At 38.7% G+C, this 26,269-nt stretch overlaps 1 protein-coding gene across 1 annotated transcript in view; it reads left to right on the top strand.

The window, feature by feature from the left end:
* The window catches only part of DNAH8 (dynein axonemal heavy chain 8), a 396,454-nt gene that overhangs the window by 132,104 nt on the left and 238,081 nt on the right, over positions 1 to 26,269 (top strand). Inside the window, exons 29-35 of the mRNA XM_064597567.1 lie at positions 208 to 443; positions 2,326 to 2,430; positions 15,749 to 15,862; positions 17,178 to 17,240; positions 21,831 to 21,931; positions 25,668 to 25,805; positions 25,969 to 26,209. Coding sequence (XP_064453637.1) covers positions 208 to 443; positions 2,326 to 2,430; positions 15,749 to 15,862; positions 17,178 to 17,240; positions 21,831 to 21,931; positions 25,668 to 25,805; positions 25,969 to 26,209 — 998 coding nt within the window. The remainder of the gene's footprint in view (positions 1 to 207; positions 444 to 2,325; positions 2,431 to 15,748; positions 15,863 to 17,177; positions 17,241 to 21,830; positions 21,932 to 25,667; positions 25,806 to 25,968; positions 26,210 to 26,269) is intronic.

Raw genomic sequence — 26,269 nt, forward strand, 5'->3', positions numbered from 1 at the left:
ATGTTTCAGACATGGCAGGGCTGGCGGGTTGAGGGATACTAAGAGAAGAAAAGAGGAATGTATAAGGATTGTTAAGATGGAGTTGACTAGTTGGAGCTGGGATCATCAAATAGGACAGTGAAGTTAGAGATGCTCAGATTAGACATGAAGTAAATAGTTTCAGAATGTCAATTGTATTCCATTCTGATCTTTCTTCCTCTCCCCCAGAGCCAATGAAACTGGCCTTATCAATTGAGGCTAAGGCATGGAAGATGTTACTCTGTCGCTACTTGAATGAAGAATACAAAAAGAAAATGTCAGACATGATAGCATTTATCAATGAATACTTGAAAAAGTTGTCTAGACCTATTCGTGATTTAGATGATGTCAGATTTGCAATGGAAGCCTTATCATCTATCCGTGATAATGAAATTCAAATGGACATGACTTTGGGACCAATTGAAGTAAGAAATGATCACATTTTTTCTTTCTTGAAAAATTTCTTTTTTTTAAATAGAGACACACTAAAAAATTGATTCTGTTAACATACTTTCTTCATCTATTTTATGGCACAGTCTGCCAGTTTCTCCTTTCTGATTTGATGTCCTTGGAGGGGTTTTGACAATTACCCACAGTGAACAGTATACAAAGGAATATTAATATATTAATAATGCTGAACTGGTCTAGACAGTGTTCAGTTTTTTTATGCTAGCACCAACATTTTACAGAAATGAATGCTTGTGCTCTTTCATGTCAATCCCAACATGCTAGGCAAGTTCCCCAAATATCTTTGGCTTTCCTTAGAAACCACTATAGGTCTCACTCATGAACAATGGCATACCAAGGGAAGCATGGTGGGAGGAGTCCACTTAGGCTCAATAGTAGTCTGTTGGAACTAACATCAACCAGAGATGTTTCTAGGGTGGAGTGCTATATTAGTTTCCTACTGTGGCTATAATGAATTACCATAAACGTAATGGCTTAAAACAACATAAATGTATTATTTTACAGTTCTACAGATCATAAATCTGAAAATGGATTTTATGGGGCTAAAATCAAGATGTCAGAAGGGCTGTATTCTTTCTAGAGGCTCTAGGAGAGAGTCTGTTCCTTGCCTTTTCTAGCTTCTAGAAGCCACCAGCATTCCTTGGCTCACAGCCCCTTCCAGCAACGTCATCACTCCTGCCCCTGCTTCAGTCTTTACATCTTCTCTGGCTTTACTCTCCTGCCTCTCTCTTTCCCTTATATGGACATTTGTGATCACTTTGGGCCCAACCAGTTTGTCCAGGATAATCTCCCCATTTCAAGTTTTTTTTTTTTCAAACATAATCACATCTGCAAAGTCCCTTTTGCCATGTAAAGTAACATATTCACAGGCTCTGGAGATTAGGATGTGGACAACACTGGAGAGAGCCATTATTTTGTCTACCATAAATTAATTATGACTAATATTTAAATCAGACTCTTATTTTATTACCTTTTTTTTTTTTTTAAGAGAGAGGGTGCACTTGTGTGAGCAGTGGGGGAGGGGCAGAGGGAGAGGAAGAGAGAGAATCTTAAGCAGGCTCCATGCCCAGTATGGAGCCCGATATGGGGCTCAATCTCATGACCCTGTAATCATGACCTGAGCTGAAATTAGGAGTTGGGCATTTAACTCACTGAGTCACCCAGGCACCCCAGAAACTTTATTCTTCAGCATGAATTATTTTAGTAAATCCAATTGCCAATCCATCCCTTTGACCATTCAAGTTTTCTTTTCTTCAGGGTATCTCCCACATCATTGTTTCATTCTGTTCTTTATATAGCCAATGCATATTTTAATAGAGTAATGAGAAGATATTTTGCATGGTGTTGCACAAGATCAAAGAGGAGAGAGGAGATCAAAGAGGAGAAAATGATCCTAGGGATATTTTCTAGGATAGTATTTCTTTCTTTCTTTCTTTTTTTGATGTAGGCTGCATGCCCAGCGTGGAGCCCAATGTGGGGCTTGAACTCATGACTATGAGATCAAGACCTGAGCTGAGACCAAGGGTCAGATGCTCAACCAACTGAGCCACCCACGCGCCTCGACTAAGATAGTATTTCAGTGTGATCTACCTACATCTCCATCAGAATCACCTAGGTGCTTATTAAGTGTAGATTTCAGGACCTAAGCTCTAGAGTCAATATCTGGTATCAGGGAGAATTTAGAGGTGTTTACATACATGTCTAATTTTGGGAACCACTCGTCTAAAACACACTCTCTTCTAAGAATGGGAAAAATAGGAATGTGTTTCTACAGGGCATCTAAATCATTTGGCATTTGCTTTCTTTGTGATATTTCTGAACTCTACTCCCACTTTCCAGGAAGCCTATGCTATTTTAAACAGATTTGAAGTTGAAGTGACCAAAGAAGAATCAGAAGCAGTTGATACCTTGAGATATTCTTTCAACAAATTGCAGAGCAAAGCTGTAAGTACAAACTTAACTCTTATTTTTTTATAAGTCACCATCTCTAGAAAAAATTTTTATACATTTTAAAGCTTAAATATATATTAATAGCTTTATTGAGATATAATTTACATACCATAAAATTTACCATTTCAAAGTATACAGTTCAGGGATTTTTAGTATATTCATAGAGTTGCACAGCCACCATCATTATCTAATTTTAGAACACTTTCATTTTCCCAAGAAACCCCATATCCATTAGCAGCCACTCCATCTTCTCCCTCTTTCTGTAGTTCCTGGCAACCACGAATCTACTTTTCTGTCTCTATGAATTTGTCTTTTCTGGACATGTAATATAGATGGACTCATACAATATTTAGCCTTTTGTGACTGACTTCTTTCATTTAGCATAATGTTTTAACATTTATCCATGTTGTCCTCTGTACCACTACTTCATTCTCCTAATGGCTAATGATGTTGAGCATCTTTTCATGTACTTATTGGCCATTCATCCATCTTGTTTGGAGAAATGTGAATTTAAATCCTTTGCTTTTTAAAAAATGGGTTGTCTTTTTATTTTTGAGTTGTAAGAGTTCTTTATATATTTTGGGTATTTGGATATTCCATATGAAAGGATTTGTAAATATTTTCTCTCATTCTGTGGATTGTCTTTTCAATTTTTTTTTCAAATTTTTATTTGAATTCCATTTAATGGTACAATATTAGTTTCAGGTGTATAATATAGTGATCCAACACCTCCATACAACACCTGGTGCTCATCACAACAAGTGTACTCCTTAATCTCCATCACCTGTTTAACCCATCCCCCCACCCACCTCCCCTCTGGTAGCCATCAGTTTGTTTTCTATCATTAAAAGTCTGTTTCTTGGCTTGCCTCTCTCTCATTTTTCCCTTTGTTCATTTGTTTTGTTTCTTAAATTCCACATCTGAGTGAAATCATATGATATTTGTCTTGCTCTGACTGACTTATTTTGCTTAGCATAATATATCCATGTTGTTGCAAATGGCAAGATTTCATTCTTTTTTATGGTTGAGTAATATTCTATTGTATATATATAACACATCAAAATAAAAAGCTTCTGCACAACAAAGGAAACAACCGGGGGGTGGAGCAAGATGGTGGAGGAGTAGGAGACCTGGATTTCATCTCCTCTCAGGAATTCAGCTGGATAGGGATCAAACCATTCTGAACACCTACAAACTCAACAGGAGATCGAAGAAAAGAATAGCAACAACTCTCTGAACAGAAAAGCGACCATTTTCTGGAAGGTAGGACATGCGGAGAAATGAATCCAAGGCGATATTCAGGAGGATAGACGGCAGCGGGGGGGGCCTCCGTCGGCCGCTTCTGGCAAGTAATAGAGCCATGGAGCACAAAATCAGAACTCTTAGAAGTCTGCTCCACTGAGAGATGTCACTCCGGTGGCTAAGCGGGGGGTGGAACCCTCGCAGGACACTGTGGTCTCAGGACCCTCAGGGTCACAGAAAGACCGGGGGTGCCTGAGTGTGGCAGAGCTCCCAGGTAACGGAGCAGGGAAGCCAGCTGCAGAGGCGGAGCCCAGGCATGGGCTCTCAGCTTGGGGTTGCCATAAACCATGATCTGCGGCACAGTCGGGCCCCTGCTCCTCCAGCAGGGACCCAACAAGCGGCAGATTGAGGGAGACTCCCCTTCCTCCCCCAGGAGGAGCAGCGCGGGAGCGCACCGCAGGGATCTGCTGGGTTTGGAAACTCCACCTGGGGTCGGGTGCAAGAGATAGAAACGCACGGTCACAGGCCGGGTGAGCACGGAGTGTGGCCGGAGACAGGGGAGACAGGAGTGACTGACTGCTTTTCTCTGGGGGCTCACTGAGGAGTGGGGCCTGAGTTCTCAGCTCCTCCAAGGCGGAGATTGGGAGGCAGCCATTTTCACTCTCTGCCTCCAAAGCTGTACGGAAAGCTCGCAGGGAACAAAAGCTCCGGAGAGCAAACCCAAGCAGATTACTTAGCCCGGACCGGGCAAGGGCGGGGCAATTCCGCCTCTGGCAAAGACATTTGTAAACCATGGCAACAGGTACTTCCCCCAGAAGATCAGCGAGAACAGCCAGCCAAGATCAAGTTTACCGATCAATGAGAATGGCAGTACTCCAGTGCTAGGGGAATAATGCACATAAAATCCATGGCTTTTTTATCATGATTCTTTAGTCCTTCAAAGTTAATTTTTTTTTAATTGTCTTTTTTCTTTTTTTTTTTGAATTTTTCTTTTTCCCTTTTTCAACCAACATCTTATCAATACCTTTTTTAAAAAACATTTTTATTTTTCATTTTTAGAGTCATATTCTATCCCTTCATAGTAGTTACCCGTATTTTTGGCTTATATATATAAGTTGTTCTCTCTTTAAAATTTTGAGATAGTTTCCTCTAACAGATCAAAATATACTCTAAATCTCTAGTGTATGGTTTTTTTCTACTCCCCTGCCTGATCAAATTCTCTCCCTTTTTTCCTTTTTTTTTTTTTAAATCCTCTCCTTTCTTTTTTCTTTTTTTTTGTTTTTTTTAAAGATTTTATTTTTATTTATTCATGAGAGACAGAGAGAGAGACAGAGGCAGAGGGAGAAGCAGGCTCCCCATGGAGCAGGGAGCCCGATGTGGGACTTGATCCCAGGACCCTGGGATCATGACCTGAACCGAAGGCAGACGCTTAACCGACTGAGCCACCCAGGTGTCCCGACTCTTCTTTCTTTTTTCAAACAACTTCTTATCAATTCCTTTTATAAAATTTTTTATAATTTCCATCTTTACAGTCATATTCCATCCCTTCATCATATCAACACTTATTTTTGTACATATATAAGTTTTTCTTTCTTTAAAATTTTGGGAGGCACTTTCTTCTAACAGACCAAAATACACCCAAAATCTAGTGTGTGGCACTAATCTATATACCAGCCTGATCATATTTGATCACATTCTGGTTTTGTTTTGTTCTGTTTTTGTTTGTTTTTATCTTTATCTTTTTCTTTTTTCTCTCTTTCCCTTTCTTTTCCCACTGCTTCAGGTCTTTTCTGATTTGTTTAGAGTATATTTTCTGGGGACGTTGTTACCCTGTTAGCATTTTGTTCTCTCATTAATCTATTCTCCTCTGCACAAAATGACAAGACAGAAAAAATCACCTGAACAAAAAGAACAAGAGGTAGTACCGACTGCCAGGGACCTACTCAATATGGACATTAGGACGATGTCAGATCTAGAGTTCAGAATCATCACTTGAAAGATACTAGCTGGGCTTGAAAAAAGCAGGGACATTATTAGAGAAACCCTTTCTGGAGAAGTAAAAGAACTAAAATCTAACCAAGTAGAAATCAAAAAGGCTATTAATGAGGTGCAATCAAATATGGGGGCACTAACTGCTAGGATAAATGAGGCAGAAGAGAGAATCAGTGATATAGAAGACCAAATGATGGAAAATAAAGAAACTGAGAAAAAGAGAGATAACAACTACTGGATCATGAGGGCAGAATTCGAGAGATAAGCGATGCCATAAGACGAAACAACATTAGAATAATTGGGATCCCAGAAGAAGAAGAAAGAGAGGGAGGGGCAGAAGGTATAGTGGAGCAAATTATAGCAGAGAACTTCCCTAATTTGGGGAAGGAAACAGGCATCAAAATCCAGGAAGCACAGAGAACCCCTCTCAAAATCAATAAAAATAGGTCAACACCCCGACATCTAATAGTAAAACTTCCAAGTCTCAGAGACAAAGAGAAAATCCTGAAAGCAGCTCAGGAGAAGAGATATGTAACGTACAATGGTAGAAACATTAGATTGGCAGCAGACCTATCCACAGAGACCTGGCAAGCCAGAAAGGACTGGCAGGTTATATTCAGAGCACTAAATGAGAAAAATAAGTAGCCAAGAATACTATATCCAGCTAGGCTGTCATTGAAAATTGAAGGAGAGATAAAAAGTTTCCAGGATAAACAAAAACTAAAGGAATTTGCAAACACGAAACCAGCCCTACAAGAAATATTGAAAGGGGTCCTCTAAGCAAAGAGAGAGCCTAAAAGTAACATAGACCAGACAGGAACATAGACAATATACAGTAACAATCACCTTACAGGCAATACAATGGCACTAAATTCCTATCTTTCAATAGTTACCCTGCATGTAAATGGGCTAAATGCCCCCATCAAAAGACACAGGCTCTCAGATTGGATTAAAAAACAAGACCCATTGATATGCTGTCTGCAAAAGACTCATTTTAGACCCAAAGACACCCCCAGATTTAAAGTGAGGGGGTGGAAAACCATTTACCATGCTCATGGACACCAAAAGAAAGCTGGGGTGGCAATCCTTATATCAGACAAATTAGATTTTAAACCAAAGACTGTAATAAGAGATGAGGAAGGACACTATATTCTACTTAAAGGGTCTATCCAACAAGAAGATCTAACAAATGTAAATATCTATGCCCCTAACATGGGAGCAGCCAATTATATAAGGCAATTAATAACAAAAGCAAAGAAAGACATCGACAACAATACAATAATAGTGGGGGACTTTAACACCCCCTCACTGAAATGGACAAATCGTCTAAGCAAAAGATCAACAAGGAAATAAAGACTTTAAATGACACACTGGACCAAATGGACTTCACAGACATATTCAGAACATTCCATCCCAAAGCAACGGAATACACATTCTTCTCTAGTGCCCATGGAACATTCTCCAGAATAGATCACATCCTAGGTCATAAATCAGGTCTCAACCGGTACTAAAAGATTGGGATCATTCCCTGCCTATTTTCAGACCACAATGCTTTGAAACTAGAACTCAATCACAAGGGGAAAGTCAGAAAGAACTCAAATACCTGGAGGCTAAAGAGCATCCTACTGAAGAATGAATGGGTCAACCAGGAAATTAAAGAAGAATTTAAAAAATTCATGGAAACCAATGAAAATGAAAACACAACTGTTCAAAATCTTTGGGATGCAGCAAAGGCAGTCCTAAGAGGAAAGTATATAGCAATACAAGCCTTTCTCAAGAAACAAGAAAGGTCTCAAGTACACAACCTAACCCTACACCTAAAGGAGCTGGAGAAAGAACAGCAAATAAAGCCTAAACCCAGCAGGAGAAGAGAAATAATAAAGATCAGAGCAGAAATCAATGAAATAGAAAAGAACAGTAGAACAGATCAACGAAACTAGGAGCTGGTTCTTTGAAAGAATTAACAAGATTGATAAACCCCTGGCCAGACTTATCCAAAAGAAAAGAGAAATGACCCAAATCAACATAATCATGAATGAAAGAGGAGAGATCTCAACCAACACCAAAGAAATACAAACAATTATAAGAACATATTATGAGCAACTCTAAGCCGGCAAATTAGATTACCTGGAAGAAATGGAGGCATTCCTAGAGATGTATCAACTACCACAACTGAACCAGGAAGAAATAGAAAACCTGAACAGACCTATAGCCACTAAGGAAATTGAAGCAGTCATCAAAAATCTCCCAAAAAACAAAAGCCCAGGGCCAGATGGCTTCCCAGGGGAATTCTACAAAACATTTCAAGAAAAATTAATACCTATTCTTCTGAAACTGTTCCAAAAAATAGAAATGGAAGGCAAACTTCCAAACTCGTTTTATGAGGCCACTAATACCTTGATCCCCAAACCAGACAAAGACCCCATCAAAAAGGAGAATTACAGACCAATATCCCTGATGAACATGGATGCAAAAATACTCACCAAAATACTAGCCAATAGGATCCAACAGTACATTAAAAGGATTATTCACCACGACCAAGTGGGATTTATCCCTGGGCTCCAAGTTTGGTTCAACATCCGCAAATCAATCAACATGATACAATACATTAACAAAAGAAAGAACAAGAATCATATGATCCTCTCAATAGATGCAGAAAAAGCTTTTGACAAAGTACAGCATCCTTTCTTGATCAAAACTCTTCAGAGTATAGGGATCGAGGGTACATACCTCAATATCATAAAAGCCATCTATGAAAAACCTACGGCGAATATCATTCTCCATGGGGAAAAACTGAGAGCTTTCCCCCTAAGGTCAGGAACGCGGCAGGGATGTCCACTATCACCACTGCTATTCAACATAGTATTGGAAGTCCTAGCCACAGCAATCAGACAACAAAAAGACATAAAAGGCATCCAAATCAGCAAAGAAGAAGTCAAACTCTCACTCTTTGCAGATGATATGATACTTTATGTGGAAAACCCCAAAGACTCCGCCCCAAAACTGCTAAAAGTCATACAGGAATTCAGTAAAGTGACAGGATATAAAATCAATGCACAGAAGTCATGGCATTCCTATACACCAACAATAAGACAGAAGAAAGAGAAATTAAGGAGTTGATCCCATTTACATTTGCACCCAAAACCATAAGATACCTAGGAATAAATCTAACCCAAGAGGCCAAGGATCTGTACTCAGAAAACTATAAAATCCTCATGAAAGAAATTGAGGAAAACACAAAGAAATGGAAAAACGTTCCATGCTCATGGATTGGAAGAACAAATATTGTGAAGATGTCAATGCTACCTAGAGCAATCTACACATTCAATGCAATCCCCATCAAAATACCATCCACTTTTTTCAAAGAAATGGAACAAATAATCCTAAAATTTGTATGGAACCAGAAAAGACCCCACATAGCCAGAGGAATGTTGAAAAAGAAAAGCAAAGCTGGCGTCATCACAATTCCAGACTTCCAGCTCTATTACAAAGCTGTCATCATCAAGACAGTATGGTACTGGCACAAAAATAGGCACATAGATCAATGGAACAGAATAGAGAGCCCAGAAATGGACCCTCAACTCTATGGTCAACTCATCTTTGACAAAGCAGGAAAGAATGTCCAATGGAAAAAAGACAGTCTCTTCAACTAATGGTGTTGGGAAAATTGGACAGCCACATGCAGAAGAATGAAACTGGACCATTTCCTTACACCACACACAAAAATAGACTCCAAATGGTTGAAAGACCTCAATGTGAGACAGGAGTCCATCAAAATCCTAAAGGAGAACACAGGCAGCAACCTCTTTGACCTCAGCCGAAGCAACTTCTTCCTAGAAACATCACCAAAGGCAAGGGAAGCAAGGGCAAAAATGAACTATTGGGACTTCATCAAGATAAAAAGCTTTTGCAAAGCAAAGGAAACAGTCAACAAAACCAAAAGACAACCGACAGAATAGGAGAAGATATTTGCAAATGACATATCAGATAAAGGGCTAGTATCCAAAATCTATAAAGAACTCATCAAACTCAACACCCAAAGAACAAAGAATCCAATCAAGAAATGGGCAGAAGACATGAACAGACATTTTTCCAAAGAAGACATCCAGATGGCCAACGGACACATGAAAAAGTGCTCAACATCACTCGGCATCAGGGAAATCCAAATCAAAACCTCCATGAGATACCACCTCACACCAGTCAGAATGGCTAACATTAACAAGTTAGGAAACGACAGATGTTGGTGGGGATGCGGAGAAAGGGGAACCCTCCTACACTGTTGGTGGGAATGGAAGCTGGTGGAGCCACTCTGGAAAACAGTATGGAGGTTCCTCAAAAAGTTGAAAATAGAGCTACTCTATGACCCAACAATTGCAGTACTGGGTATTTACCGCAAAGATACAAAAGTAGGGATCTGAAAGGGTACGTGCACCCCGATGTTTATAGCAGCAATGTCCACAATAGCCAAACTGTGGAAAGAGCCAAGATGTCCATCGACAGATGAATGGATAAAGAAGAGGTGGTATATATATACAATGGAATATTATGCAGCCATCAAAAGGAATGAGATCTTACCATTTGCAACAATGTGGATGGAACTGGAGGGTATTATGCTGAGCAAAATAAGTCAATCAGAGAAAGACATGTATCATATGACCTCACTGATATTAGGAATTCTTAATCTCAGGCAACAAACTGAGGTTTGCTGGAGTAGGGGGTGGGGTGGGAAGGATGGGGTAACTGGGTGATAGACACTGGGGAGGGTGTGTGCTCTGGTAAGCGCTGTGAATTGTGCAAGACTGTTGAATCACAGATCTGTACCTCTGAAACAAATAATGCAATATATGTTAAGAAAAAAAAAAAAGAAGAAGGTAGCAGGAGGGGAAGAATGAAGGGGGGGAATCGGAGGGGTAGATGAAGCATGAGAGATGATGGACTCTGAAAAACAAACTGAGTGTTCTAGAGGGGAGTGGGGTGGGAGGATGGGTTAGCCTGGTGATGGGTATTGAGGAGGGCATGTTTTGCATGGAGCACTGGATGTTATGCACAAATAATGAATCATGGAACACTACATCTGAAACTAATGATGTAATGTATGGAGATTAACATAACAATAAAAAATTAAAAAAACAAAACAAAACAAAGGAAACAACCAAACTAAAAGGCAACCTTTGGAATGGGAGAAGATATTTGCAGATGGCATATCTGATGAAGGGTTAGCATCCAAAATATATAAAGATCTTATAAAACTCAGCAGCCGAAAATGAATTATCCCATTAAAAAATGCTTAGAAGTCATGAATAGGCATTTGTCCAAAGACGACATACAGATGGCCTACGGACACATGAAAAGATGCTCAACATCACTCATCATCAGGGAAATACAAATCAAAACTACCATGAGATATAACCTCACACCTGTCAGAATGGTTAAAATCAACAACATAAGAAATGACAAGTATTGGTGAGGGTGTGGAGAAAGGAGAATCCTGTTGCACTGGTTGGCGGGCATGCAAACTGGTATAGCCACTGTGGAAGACAGTATGGAGGTTTCTCAAAGAGTTAAAATAAACCCCCCTGTGATCCAGCAATGGCACTACTAGGTATTTATCCAAAGAACACAAAAATATGAATTCAAAGGGATACATGCACCCTGATGTTTATAGCACTATGATCTACAACAGCCAAATTATGGAAACAGCTCAAGTGTCCATCAACTGATGAATGGATAAAGAAGATGTCTTTTCAATTTCTTGATGGTGTTTTCTTTTCTTTTTTGTTATTTTTACTGTTTTAAAAGGAACATAACATAAAATTTACCATCTTAATCATTTTTTTAAGTGTACAGTTTAGTGGTATTAAAGACATTCACACTGTTGTGTAGACATTACTACTATATAACCCTATAACTCCTTTCATCTTATAAATCTGAAATTTTATGCCTATTAAACAGTAACTCCACATTCTCCCTCCCTCCCAGTCCCTGGTAACCACCATTCTGCTTTCTGTCTCCAAATTTGAAGCACAAATTTTTAAAATTTTGATGAAGTCCAATTTATCTTTTTTTTTCTTTTGTTGCTTGTGATTTAGTATCTTATCTAGAAAATGGTTGCCTAATCCAGGGTCGTGAAGATTTACTACTGTTTTCTTATATCAGTTTTATAATTTTAGCCCTTACATCTAGATTTCTGATACATTTTGAGTTAATTTTTGTATGGTGGGAGTTAGGGGTCCAACTTCATGCAAAAAAATAATGTGGATATCCAGTTGTCTCAGCACCATTTGTTGAAAAAACCATCCTTTAACCAACAAACTGTCTTGGCACCCTTACTGAAAATCAATTGACCATAAATGTAGGGAGTTAGTTCTGGACTCTCAGTTCGATTCTGTTGATTCGTATGTCTATCCCTATGTCGGTAACCTACTGGCTTTATTATTGTAACTTTGTGCTAAGTTTTTTGGTTTTTTTTTAATCATGGTAAAGTACACATAGCGTTTGCCATCTTAACTATTTTTTTTTAAAGATTTATTTATTTATTTTTGGGGGGGCAAGTGTCTATGCACACATGAGCAGGGGGGAGGGACAGAAGGAGAGGGAGAGAGAGACTTAAGCAGAGCTTAAGAGCATGGAGCCCGACGCAGGGCTCCATCTCATGACCCTGAGATCACGACCTGAGCCAAAACTAAGAGTCGGATGCTTAACTGACTGCGCCACTCAGGCACCTCTCATCTTAACTATTTTTAAGTGTACAGTTCAATAGTGTTACTCACATTGTTGTGCAACCAATATCCAGAAATTTTTCATCTTGCAAAACTGAAACCCTATATCCATTAAGTAATAACTCCCCATTTCTCTCTTTTCCCAGTCCCTGGCAACCACCATTCTGCTTTCTGCCTCTATAAATTTGACTACTTTTGGTACCTCATATAAGTAGAATCAGACAATATTTGTCTTCTTGTGACTGGCTTATTTCAGTTAGCATAATGTCCTCAAGTTTCATCCATGCTGTAGCAGGTGACAGAATTTCCTTCCTTTTTAAGATTGACTAATATTCCATTATATATGTATGCCACATTTTGTTTATTCATTCATCTATCAGTGGACACTTGGGTCGCTTCCATCTTTTGGCTATCATGAAGAATGCTGCTATGAACATGAAAGTGGAGATAGCTCTTTGGGACCCCACTTTTAGTTCTTTTGGATATGTACCTAGGAATAGAACTGCTGTATCATATAGTATCATTTTTAACTTTTTGAGGTCCACTATTTGCCATAGGAGCTGCACCATTTTACATTCCCACAACAGTGCAAAAAGTTTCCAATTTCTCCACATCCTTGTCAACACTTATTTTCTGTTTCCTTGATTGTGGGCATCCTAATTGGTGAGGTGGTACATTATTGTGGTTTTGATTTGCATTTCCCTTATGTTACATGATGTTGAGCAACTTTTTATATGCTTATAAAAAGCATTTGTTTATTTTCTTTGGAAAAAAGTCTCTTCAAGTTCTTTGCCTATTTTAAAATTGAGTTGTTTGTAGTTTTCATTGTTATTGTTGTTGTTGAGTTATAGGAGTTCTTTATATATTCTGGATATTAATGCCATATCATATATATGATTTGCAAATATTTTCTCTTACCCCATAGGATCCCTGTTCGCTCTATTGATTGAATCCTTATAATTCCATTTGCTTCTGTAAAGTAGGTGGTGATATTCCCTCTTTCATTCTTAATTTTAGGAATTTGAATCCTTTCTCCTTTATTCTTGGTTAGTCTAGGTAAAGGTTTGTCAATTCTGTTGATCTTTTCAAAGAAGAAATTTTTAGTTTGTTGATTTTCTCTATTGTTTTCCTATACTCTATATCATTTATCTGTGCTGTAATTTTTGTTCTATCCTTCTGCTCGTTTTGAATTTAGTTTGTTCTTTGCCTAGTTTGTTAAGGTGGATGGTTAGGTTACGATTTGAAATCTTTTTTCTTTTCATGCAGGCATTTTTAGCTATAAATTTCCCTCTAAGCATTTTTGAAGTTAGTGAATATTTATGCAGTTAAACATTAAAAATGAACTCCAAGGGAGGGTCCAGATTCTTTAATTACAGTGGAAATTTTTATTGAATATTAATTAAATGTTGGCTTAAAACTTTTTGTTTATGAAAAGATTTGTCACTGAGATTGAAGCAAGGCAGACTAGCAAGGACCCAGAGCTGAAATTGGGGTCATGACTTGTGATCCCAGCTCTGCCACCAGCCAATTGGGTGATATTATGCAACTTAATAACCTTTTTTCTCAATTTCTTCATGTGATCATTTAGGAATACATTAGGAATTTTTTTATACATGGTTATGAGGCTCCCTTGAGGTAATGTGTATAAAACGCTTTTTTCATACTCATGTTTATTTACGTTCATGCTCAATATTGACTAATCACTTATTTTAAAAAACAGTTGCTGTTTTAGACAGAAAAGTGCATCTTGGGAAGGAAATGGAGAACCCTCTGTTGAGATTTAGTGAAGCCCAACTTTCTGTTATTGTTCAGTGGAAAAGATTCACTCTGGTTTTTTTTTTTTTTTTTTTTTATTCTTATGTTAATCCCCATACAGTACATCATTAGTTTTAGATGAAGTGTTCCATGATTCGTTGTTTGTGCACAACACCCAGTGCTCCATGCAGAACGTGCCCTCCTCAATACCCACCACCAGGCTAACCCATCCTCCCACCCCCCTCCCCTCTAGAACCCCGTTTGCTTTTCAGAGAGTCCACCGTCTCTCATGGTTCGTCTACCCCTCTGATCCGGTTGTTTTTTTTTTAAAGATTTTATTTATTTATTTGTCAGAGAGAGAGAGTGCACACACAAGCGGGCGGAGCGACAGGCCGAGGGAGAAGCAGGCTCCCTGCTGAGCAAGGAGTCCGACGTGGGACTGGATCCCAGGACCCTGGGATCATGATCTGAGCCGAAGGCAACTAACTGCTTAACCAACTGAGCCACCCAGGCACCCCACTTGGGTTGTTCTGTCTCTTTAACTGTAATGTTAAACCTGTTGGCCCATCCTTTACTACAATCACCATTCATGGAAAGCAATCCATATTCCAACCTAGATAGATGCTATTGTCGTGAACAGCTAAGAGCGGGGGCCCTGGAACCAAACAACCAGGTTTTGAATCTTGACCTTGCCTCATGATGATGCTGGGACTTTGGGGAAGTTCCTTAGTGTCTCCGTGCCTCAGTTTTCTCACCTGTAAAATGAGTATAGTATCAGCATTTACCACACAGGGCTGTCCTGGGGATTAAATGAGTTAATATAGGTGAAAAGCCTGGTGGATAGTAAATATGCATTAAATGCTAACTATTACAATTGAAGGTTTGAGCAGAAGCTTTGAAGACTGTTATGGAAGGCATTCACTGTTTTTTTTTAATACCCAGAGTAATATCACTTTCTTTAAGGTGACTGTTCCAACCATGTGAACCTACTAGAAATTACTAATCCCAGACCTTCATCTGGCCTCAGAGACGGCATGTGACCCAGATGGGGCCTATAGCAGTAACTGTTTCCCTGGCCATAGTGATGACCTGAGCTGGATCAGACAGAAAACTTTTTCCGAACTGCAGTTACAGAAGATGGCTTTGCCTCTTGGGTCATGAACTGGAATGATTTGTATCTCCTTTTGGTGCACTTGGGTTGTTATTTCCCTTGTTTTTTTTTTTTTTTTTAAGCAGCATTGCAGAGACACCCTTGTTCATCCTGGACATCTGCAGGATAACAAACTTGCTGGGACAGAATTACAGTTTTCATTTAAATACATTTTCATTTAAATACATTTCACGGGGCACCTGGGTGGCTCAGTCGTTAAGCGTCTGCCTTCGGCTCAGGTCGTGGTCCCGGGGTCCTGGGATCGAGCCCCGCATTGGGCTCCCTGCTCCGCCGGAAGCCTCTTTCTCCCTCTCCCACTCCCCCTGCTTGTGTTCCCTCTCTCACTATGTCTCTCTCTGTCAAATAAATAAATAAAATCTTTAAAAAAAACCAAAAACCAAAAAACCCAAAATAAATAAATACATCTCACATTGGGTATTCTCTTTTATTCTAGGTTTCTGTGCAAGATGAACTAGTTCAAGTGCAGCCGAAGTTTAAAAGTAGTCTTCTTGAGGCTGTGGAAGTCTTTCGTGAGGATGTAATGAACTTTGCAGAATCATATGAGACGGTAATCTAAGTATTTGCATGCTGTGTGTTAAAATGTTCTGTGGCATGTTTATATGAGATGACAGTGATGGATGTTGAGAAATACACTGCGATTTGCATATTGTATATAAGAGGCTGTATTTAATATTTGGAGCAATCAGGAAAAAAAGGGGATAGCTAATCCTTTAAACTTATTTTACAGAATAAGAAAGAAGATTTAACTGTTAAAAGGAGGTAGAACTTTTGAGATTGTGGAAGGAACAAAAGGTCTGGCCTTATGCTTTCTTTCTCAGGCCAGAATGCTCATAGTTGAAAATGTAATACAGTTGTTGGAAGGCTATAAGAAACTATACAAACCTAAATACCAGGGTATTATGCAAATGATCTTTTTTTCACTAACTCTTAGAGAACCAAAAGGGTCACTGAAAATAAATAATAAATGTCACACCTGGTCAGTCTCGCAGACTATTCAGCCTGGTAACATGACTGATAATGATCCTCCTCTTTGAAGTTAAACTCAGAAGTTGGATATATTCCCCAAACATATGCTACTTTCTTTTAGTGGTCATAGTGGGTCTGGATTCATAAGACATGTTAAGCCCTTAATAATAATAATCATATAACACACTTTTTTTTACATGTACTAAACTTACCTCTTTTAGTTGGATTTGTCAACGTTTTATGGCCCTATCATTCCATTATACTGGGAATCTAGTCTATTATTTAGCATATCCATAATATTCAGGATTGTACAGACCATCTGGGGTCCTTTTTGCAACTGTTCTGGATGATAGCCACCAGAGACTGCATTTTGCTTCATCCAACTATTCAACTTTGTGCTCCTCTATTTCCATATTAGGCTGAACAAACAGTGAAAGGAGGCTGTTTTCAGAACTCTATCTCAGTTATTCTAATACACAAGCACAGCATCATTGTTTGTGGTCATAAGTGAAATGAAACAGACCTCTAGTGGTACAGACTTCCTACAGGATGTAATTTTGGCACATTTTTTATTAACAATGTCATGGTCCTTTAAAAATGAATGGAAGTTGGAGTGAGGCAAATGTTCTAAAATTGATTGTGGACATGGTTACACAATGCTGTGACTATACTAAAAGCCATTAAATTGTCCATTTTAAATGGGAGATTGTATAATATGTGAATTATATCTCAATAAAGCTGTTACAGAAACTAAATGAAAGCTTCATATGTGGGACAAAATTAGATCATTTCAATTTAAAAGAATGTTTACTTATTTAAAAGGAAATAATAAACTCAATAAATTGATAAATACATGTGATTAAGAATTTAAATGGAGATTATATTATTAATTACAGGAAGGACCCATGGTTCCAAATATTCCACCCCAAGAAGCTAGTAACAGGCTACAGATATTTCAGGTAAAACTTGTCGACTATGTCGACAATGTGTTGTTATTCTTTAAAGTAATTTTAGGGAAAAATTTATGTGGTCTACCTTACAATGGAAAAGTTAGTGTTTAAAGTGCATACAGATTTTAATTGTATTCTAATCTGCTAAATAATGTGATTGATTCCTTTTCTTGTATCCCTTTGTGTTCTTCTCCACAGAATTTCTCCCTGTATTTTTAGAGAATAAGACTTTGATTTTGAACTTAAGTGTATACCTTATTTTGGTTCCAAGCATCTCATTTACATATAAATGGTAAAGATTCATGGAATAACAAAATGTATCAAAATAAGATTTAAAATATTGACAAATGGTTTCCCTATCTTTCCTCTGTATCCATTCCTTTTCTATCCATGATTTTAAACTTCCCATCTCATTTGCCTTACCCTGGACTATACAGTACTCACTGGATTCACCATCTTTTTCTGTGCTCAGATTGCTGAGCACATCTAGAGTTTTGCAGATTCATGGATTCCTATGTAAGCTAGCCCCTAGGAGGATCAGGCAATTCTATTATTTGTTTCAGTTCTCTATCCTGTTTTCTGTAGTGGCTGTACTATATGTTCGTGTTCTTTTTATGTTCCCTATCCCACGTGCATTTGTAGACATTAAAAAATATCAGATGCCTACTGTGTGTCTTGGTCAATAGAAAAATGATTAAGGAAAGGTTCTTACCTCTAAGCTGCTAAAATCTGGTAGGGAGACAGAGAGCTGGATAGATAGTAATTGCAAAACTGCGTGGTGAGCGCTATGATCTAGGTGTGAGAACTAGTGTTATGGAAACAGATGTAGGGAGTTACCAACCAAAATAGGAGCTGAGGGGGCAGCCAGAGAAGGCTTCCTGGAAGAGGAGCCATCTAAGCTGCATCTTGAAGGACTATTTAGAGTTAGCCAGGGGAAGAAGGAAGAAAAACAAGTTAGACAGAATTTGCACCTCCTACAAAGGCCCAGAAATGAGGAGATAAGCAGGGAGAGTTAGGGAGATGAAGGAGTGAAATGTGGAGTACAGTGGGCAGAGAGGATAGGGATGAGGGAGGGGACAGCTGAGAGGGCAGAAATCACTAATGAGAGGGCCTTGTAGGCTCTGATAAGGAGCTCATAGCCTGTCCTGGGGCTGGAGGGCTCTAAGCAAGGAATGATATGTTCACATTTGAATTTTTAAAATAGCTGTATGTTGGAAAGATTTCTCTGGCATTAATTTGGAGAATGCTTTGTAGGGAGGATGGTCAGACTGATGGCAGCTTCAGTCATGCAAGCAAGAAACTGTAAAGATTGAGACCAACCAAATGCACTTGCAATGAAGAAAGCTGGGTGGATCATGAGTTTATTAACAAGACCAACTTGATAGGCTGAGGGGAGGAGAGGGAGGCTTCCAGCTTGGGAAAACAGAAGAAAGTAGAGTCATTTACTGAAGTACAAGTGTGGGAGGAGTAGTTTTGAGATTAGTTTGAACAAATGACCTTGTCTCCAAATGTACAGAGATGATTTAGGGTGTGTGATGTACATTTCAGAGAGATGTGCTCCCCTTCCTGTCCCTGGGGCCTCTTGACTCTCCCTTACCCCTTCTTAGACTGACCCGTTTCTCTCCTTTACTCTTAACCTCTTCCTCTTCACTAAATCTTCCCACTCAACATTTTAAAAGCTGTGTGTCTTTCCTTTTTAAAGTAACAATAAGAAACATAACTCTCTGTCCTGCAACCCCTTCTAGATGTCACCTTTTTCTTCACCTGGCCCCAGTTTCTGCCTGCCTTTATACTCAGATAGCTTCCATGGTCGAGCCACCAGGAGGTACAGAGATGTTGTCCAAAACCCAGTGTTTTCTTCTTTACTAGGAATACCATGTTTTGCAGCAAATCAAGCCATACACAGGCTTTCTGTAGCTCATAACTTAGTTTTGCCACGCGCTGGATGGGTATTTCTAAATATCCCTTTACCTATGTCAGAGATGACTTCCTACCACTTTACCATTGGGCTTTTCACCTCAAAGCAAATAAACAGAAGAGTGGAGTCAGTAATCTTGTCCTTGTTGCTTTATGTGCACGTTCCATAGATGGTTCAAGCTGGTTCCATGCATGCTTTTCTCAAAAAGGTTCAGTTAAGTTGAATGGGATCTCTCCAGTTTCAGGTTCTCCTGAGAGGGGTAGTTCAGGCTTTTTCCATCAGAACCAAGTGGAATTTCTCATATGGTATCTAACTTTCAAGTATCTCCCTTGATCTGAGTGATTTAAATAGAAAATCCAGACCAAACGGCACCTGGGTGGCTCAGTCGGTTAAGTGTCTGCCTTCGGCTGAGGTCATGATCCAGAGTCTTAGGATCAAACCCCATATCGGGCTCCCTGCTCAGAGGAGAGTCTGCTTCTCCCTGACCCTCCCTCCCGGCTCGTGCTCTCTGCCTCTCTCTCAAATAAGTAAAATCTCGCTGGACCCTGGAGGAGGCTCTGAGCCTTTGCTACCTGAAGTCCCCAGAGTCCCAGGGAAAGGCCTGCCTCTCTGGAGGAGCCAAGACCAAGACTGATCTTCTCACCTGGTGGCTGCCAGCTGAGCCAAGCAGAACCCTTCAGCAATAAAAACTAGATGAAGAGTGAAACTACATAGTAATGTTGGGTGGTGATAAGTGCCAAGGGAAAAAAATAAAGCAGAGAAAGGGTATAACACGCTGGGCTGTGTGTATGTAAAGTGGAAGTGAACTTTAAAATCTCATCTCCAGAGAAGGCCACCTTGAAAAGCTGACATTGGAATAGAGACCTAGAGAAATGAAGGAACGAGCCAGGCAGGTATCTGGAATAGCAGCTTTCCAGGCAGGAGGAAGAACACGAGCAAAGGCCCTGAGTGAGAGCAAATATGACATCATCTTCCGTTTTCAGTGGATCACCCTGGCTATGGTGTTGAGAGTAGATTACTGATAGTCAAGGGTGGAAGCAGAGAGTAATTAGGAGGCTATTGCAATAATCCATGGGAGGGTGACAGTAAGTTGGACCAGATTGGTGGCATTGGAGTTGATGAGAAGTGGTTGGAGCCTGGATATATTTTGAAGGTAGACCCACCTCCTTGTCTTTCCCTCAGGAGTTACCAATTTATTGGTCAGTGACTGGGACTTTAATGTGCTACCCTTTAACTGGGAGTGTGGCCACTTATTGAAAAGACCTTGTAGGGCCCATCTCTTGCCATCTGGCACCTTTTGTTCTGCCTATGCTTGGGGGTGCGCGCTAAGCCGGCTGTTCTCCAAGCATCTGGCTGGATATGTGACCCAACTCTCCTCAAAAGCAGGTGCCCCCTCACCTTCCCAACCCTCCCAAAAAAGAGATGCCAGGATCTAGATCACGGAAAGAAGCAGGAACTTCACATTGGGCCTCAGGGTGCAGTGGTATTCTCTGATGCAACTTTACTCTGATTTCCGGAGTTACTGGGCACTGGGCTGGCTGATATAATAGCTGGTATTTTGTTCCCCATTTGGCTGGTGCCATGGGTCTTTTTATATTATCTGGGGCCTGAATGGAAAAGGGGGTGAGTGAATGGCATCCATCAATAGTCTTCACCACATAAACAAGATTTTAAATGTCACTGTTTTAAATTATGCTAACTTTAACGTTTTTGTTTCTCCTTTTCTAGTGTTCACATGGTTCCATGGCCATTTTAGTCAGTAACTTTATTTTACTTACTTACTTATTTATTTATTTATTTTTTATTATGTTATGTTAGTCACCATACAGAGTAACCACTATCCTAACCACCAAGGAATATAAAAAGTGCAAAATATGGCCTTTAGTTTCTAGGAAGGACAAATTCTTTGGTGTTTCTCTGGGGTCTTCACACCTTCCTGATTTGGCTCCTCTAAAATATGCTAACGTTAGCTGTCAAATCTGATTCAATATCTGAATATAGCGAGGTCTGACGCCAGACATTCTCCAGGGCTGGAAATTTAGGATCCTTATTGATAGGTTATACCCTTATTTTGAGCCACACACACCTTGTCACAGGTGGATTATTTCTATTTGCTTTTGTGTTTTAAACATGCTCCATACTTATCATTCTAAGTATAGGAGATTCTACCTCCGATTCAAAGGGCATGGGCCTTAACTTCCCTGACTCAGATTGTTAAAATTCTCTCAAATGGTGTTAAAATGGAATCCTTCATTTTATAGACTCTTTATTGCTTGGAGGGAAAACAGGGTTAAAAAGATTATACTCACTCATTTGAACCCTGTAGAAGAGATGACAAGTCTAAAGTAGTGAAAAAGCCTAAATTATAGATTTTTAAAAATGCAGTTTTATTGCTTTCAGACATATTTATGGGAACTTGAAGTATAGGTCTTCTGGGGACCACATAATTTATTAAAGAAAAAATTTTATGGGTGTTTTTAGAATGCTTGAAAGTTAATTTTCCTAAGTGCTCAACTTTTCTTCTGGTACCTTGATATCACTATAAATTTCTTCACAAATCTTTGTTTCATAGATATTATTAAATAAACCTCAATGTAGCTTTTATTCCAATTATAATAAATTCTACTTTAATGGGATGTGAATTAATTATATTTTACTACAACTTAAAAATCTTTTTATAGGCCAATTTTGATGATCTGTGGAGGAAGTTTGTTACATATTCATCTGGTGAACAACTTTTTGGATTGCCTGTGACTGATTATGAGGTTTTACACAAAACTAGGTAAGTGTATAAATTGGGCAAGTGTTACATGCAAATAATGAAATACTGTCCATTAGAAGAATCATGTCATCATTAAATCCTTTATCATGCAGAGAAGAGCCTCCTTTAGAACACTCCTAAATATTTCCCTTATTCCTGGCTATTGCTGACCCACTGGATCCATAGTCATCACATATAAAAGAAATATTCTTGGGGAATGGAAAGTACATTGCAAAAATTCTAGTGTTTGTGACCTATATTTAGCCTGTGCTTTCTTTTTTTCTCTTCACTATTTTTGAATAGTGTCCATTATTGTGCAGAAGCACTGCAATTTTGGATATATTTTTTATTTAGAGGATTACCCATCCTTGGCTTTCCAACCCTTCTTACTACCTTTATGCTAAGTGCTCTTCCCTTTTGGGTAGACATAGAAATTCATCAGGATTGAAGGCCAAGGAGCTTCATTGATTTTAAACAATAAGTAGATCTAGGATTTAAGTAACTATATTTTAACAGAATTTTATATAACTTTCCTCAAGGTCAAAATTAAAACTGGTTTTTGCTTATTAGGATCATGGCTTTAAAAAAGAACTTTATCTTGACTTCTTTCAAAGTCATAACACGTCTTTGCAAAATAAACAAGAAATTATCTGACCATAAATCAATGCTTCAGCCTACTTTAGGATACATGGTTTGTATTCTTTTTCCAAAGCAGTCATTCACTAAGCTTAACCCAAGGACCAGCTGTGTTAGAACTGCAGGTGTCTGTTCCTCGCCCTGATTTACTGAATCAAAATCTCAGGGATTGGGTCCTGCATTTTTATAAATTCTCTAGTTAACTCTTTTGCATGTTCAGTCTGAGACTCAGTGTTTTATTTTAACCCTCAGTGTCCCAGGAAAAATAATCATCCTCATTTACAATTTGGATCAATGGACCCTTTTATTTTATTTTATTTTTTATATTTTTAAGTAATTTATGAATAATTTGCAAAAGTAAGAATAAGGGAATGGTGAAAAGCACTTTTGTTAGAAAATGTAATTTTAAGAATTTAAGCAGAGAAAACCCAAACTTTTACTCCATAACACCCTGGTTTGAAGATACATACACAAAATGGAGACTGACTTCAGAATGCAACTGGAGCCCAACCAATGTGAGTTGACTCCTTGGTGAGTCAGAAACTGCACCAGATTGAATTGTTGCACAAAAAACCCCTTGATTTGCGGCAAATAGGAGATCACAAGGGATGGCTTCCAAAGCCATGGCTCCCTAAGAATGGGTGACTGGGTTCCTTTTGTTTAGGGTTAGGATGAATGTTTAGATAGGGAAGCTTTGTCATCCTAGTAGAGGTGGGCATAAAGTCACACATGCGCCTTAAGGAAACATGCCTAATCACACATTGCATGTTATGCAAATGAGGCTGTGCTCCTCTTTGGGCTGAGTTTTAGTATTATAATGAGGTAAAGGTGATTGTAGGTCTTTCCAGAGGTCCCTCCATGGTCCATCTGCACTGGGGATTTGCATTTCCCTGAAGATTAGTGGCGCCAGTCAGAGGTTTAGCTCAAAAGGTCTGGGTGGTCAGGTCAGGTGGGAGGTCTTGTCAGTCAGGGCAGTTGCCATCACCTGGAGGGTGGTTTAGGGTTTCCTTTGCTGAGTTAAGAGGTAAGCCAGAAAGAAGAGCTTAAGGAAAAATGTAAGAGAAAGATGAGTGAGTAGAAGCAGGTGGGTGGTAAAGGTCAAGTCCTGGGGTCTCGCTGGTGATACAACCAACTGCTCATCAGCTGTCATGCACAAACGGGACCATACCCATTCTGTAAACACTGATTTCCAGTTTCAAATCCATCTCCCACAGCTTCTAGCTTATTATTACTTCTGATTTTTCTCGCACTTGCATTGTTAAAACCCAAAACTCCTGAAAACTCGGACACTCATAATTTTGTTGAGGAGAGGAGCACTATCTTTCTTGCATTATAAATGCCAAAATCTTTTCTTGTAGATTTGAATCATTAAGTCAATGGATTTTTTTCATTTCTGCATCATCTATCTCCTTTGAGTACACATCTGCCTTCAGCATTTGTCCACTTAGGGAAAGTCCCAAGTAAAATTTACGCAAACATCACAGATAATGAAAGAAGAATCATTTATCCTTTTCACAAAATGGGACGGTCTGAGTTCTTGTAAAACACTGCATTATGAAGCCCTTGCCTCTATTGAAATATATTGTTCACTCATAAATGTCAGATCTGAGTAAAATTCCTCTAGGTAACCGTCATCTAAAGACCCACCATCTGAGATCTCAATACATAGTTAGTTTCACTATTACAGTTAGAGTCTAGAGTGCTGTTCTGTGTCTCTTTTCTCTTTAATACTTGGGGAACACCTTTCTTTATCAGTTGTCTTCTCTTTGCTGTTTCAAGTAAAAAAAAAAAAATGAACAATTCTGAATCCTTAACTGTATTAAGTGAAAGCTAACCAAAAATCAAAAGAACACAAAGATGGTTGGTGTCCATCCAGAGTTCTTTTTTGATACTTTCTTAAAAGATGATGCAATGAGGGGCGCCTGGGTGGCTTAGGTGGTTGAACATCTGACTCTTGGTATAGGTTCAGGTCATGATCTCAGGTTCATGGGATCGGCCCCACATTGGGCTTGTGCTCAGCATGGAGGTTGCTTGGGATTCCATCTCTCCCTCTCCCTCTGCCCCTCCCCACTCTCTCTCTCTCTTTCTCTCTCACAATAAATAAATCTTAAAAAAAATATGATGCAATGCTTTGGGTGTCACAATATGAAACCTGAAGGATAATTGTTGTCCCTTCCTTATGGGAGATCTTGTCATTCTTTCTGTGTTATTTTAGTAATTTTTAGTGTAGTTGGGAATACTCTGTGATTAATAATGAAATAATTTCTAAGATGATGAATCAGCAAAATGAAGCAAGAATTGGAAAAACAAGATAACCAAGATTCCAGAACATGTTTTAGATTTATAAAAGGTCCCAGTGTACCCTTATGATAATTGCAAGATAGAATGAGTTTTACTATATTAAAAACATAAGCAAACCTTATCTTTGGTCTTTGGATTATTTACAATAAATAATAAAAGTTGTGAATATCAATCCTTACAAATAGTTAAAACCACTCACGAAATAACCTCAAAAACTAAAATTGGGTCTAGGGGATACTCATGGTCTGCTAAGGATTGAGGAATTCTTGGGAGCATCCACAAACTCTGTTGAGTGGTCAGTTTTTGATGTTTTACACAATAAAGGACTTTTTCTTTACTTGGATCTATAATCCCTCCTCTTATTCTTGTTACGTATATAATTCCATTTGAGTACATGAGGGAGAGCTTTTGGTAGGACAGTGATGTTTAAATCACTTTCCTAAAGGCAGATGTTCTCATAAAAAACCAGCTTGCATTTGAAAAAAAAACAGTCAAAACCTTAGCCTTAGCTTTGATCTTATTATCAAGTTCTGGTCACATTGTTTGCAATGATTGGAACTGTAATAATAATCAAACCATTTGTTAATGTCAAGTCATAGTATGACCTGGAATATTTGAGAGCTATAAACTTGACCTAACTGATAGAGCTTTAATAAAATTTTTGTTTGGAAACTGACAGGGTTGTTTGCACGTTGGTGTCTATAAGACATTACACATGTCATGCATGTATGTAATATTTGATTGGATGAATTCTGCCTATCCAATAATGACATTTATTTCTAAGATACACATTATGTAATGACTTTATTTGGTTTTCCAGAAAAGAGCTCAATTTGCTGCAGAAGCTGTATGGACTATATGATACTGTAATGAACAATATTAGTGGTTATTATGAAATACTTTGGGGAGATGTAGACATTGAAAAAATTAATGCAGAACTGCAGGAATTTCAAAACAGGTGAGTTTGAAATGAATTAAGCTTACCTTTTTATAGTGCCTATCTTCATAGGAGCTGTAGGTATTTTAAAAATGAATTTATCCTTTGATATATTGCTGTATATACATAATGCTTCAAAGAAATGGATAGTGATATAGCTTTTTTTTTTTTTTTTTTCTGAAAGGTGTCGTAAACTCCCAAAAGGGCTTAAAGATTGGCAAGCTTTTTTGGATCTGAAAAAAAGAATTGATGATTTCAGTGAGTCATGTCCTCTGCTGGAAATGATGACCAATAAGGCAATGAAACAGAGACACTGGGACAGAATCTCTGAGTTAACTGGAACCCCATTTGATGTGGAATCTGATTCTTTTTGTCTTAGAAATATTATGGAAGCACCACTACTTAAACATAAGGATGACATTGAGGTACATAAGCTTATAAGATCTTATCATCGGTTCATTAAAGAACATCTCCTTTTACTTTTC

This window comes from Mirounga angustirostris, unplaced genomic scaffold (assembly GCF_029215605.1).
Source record: "Mirounga angustirostris isolate CCGP_5_RB_7025 unplaced genomic scaffold, mMirAng1.0.hap1 SCAF_8, whole genome shotgun sequence".
In the NCBI taxonomy this organism is placed as follows: Eukaryota; Metazoa; Chordata; class Mammalia; order Carnivora; family Phocidae; genus Mirounga; species Mirounga angustirostris.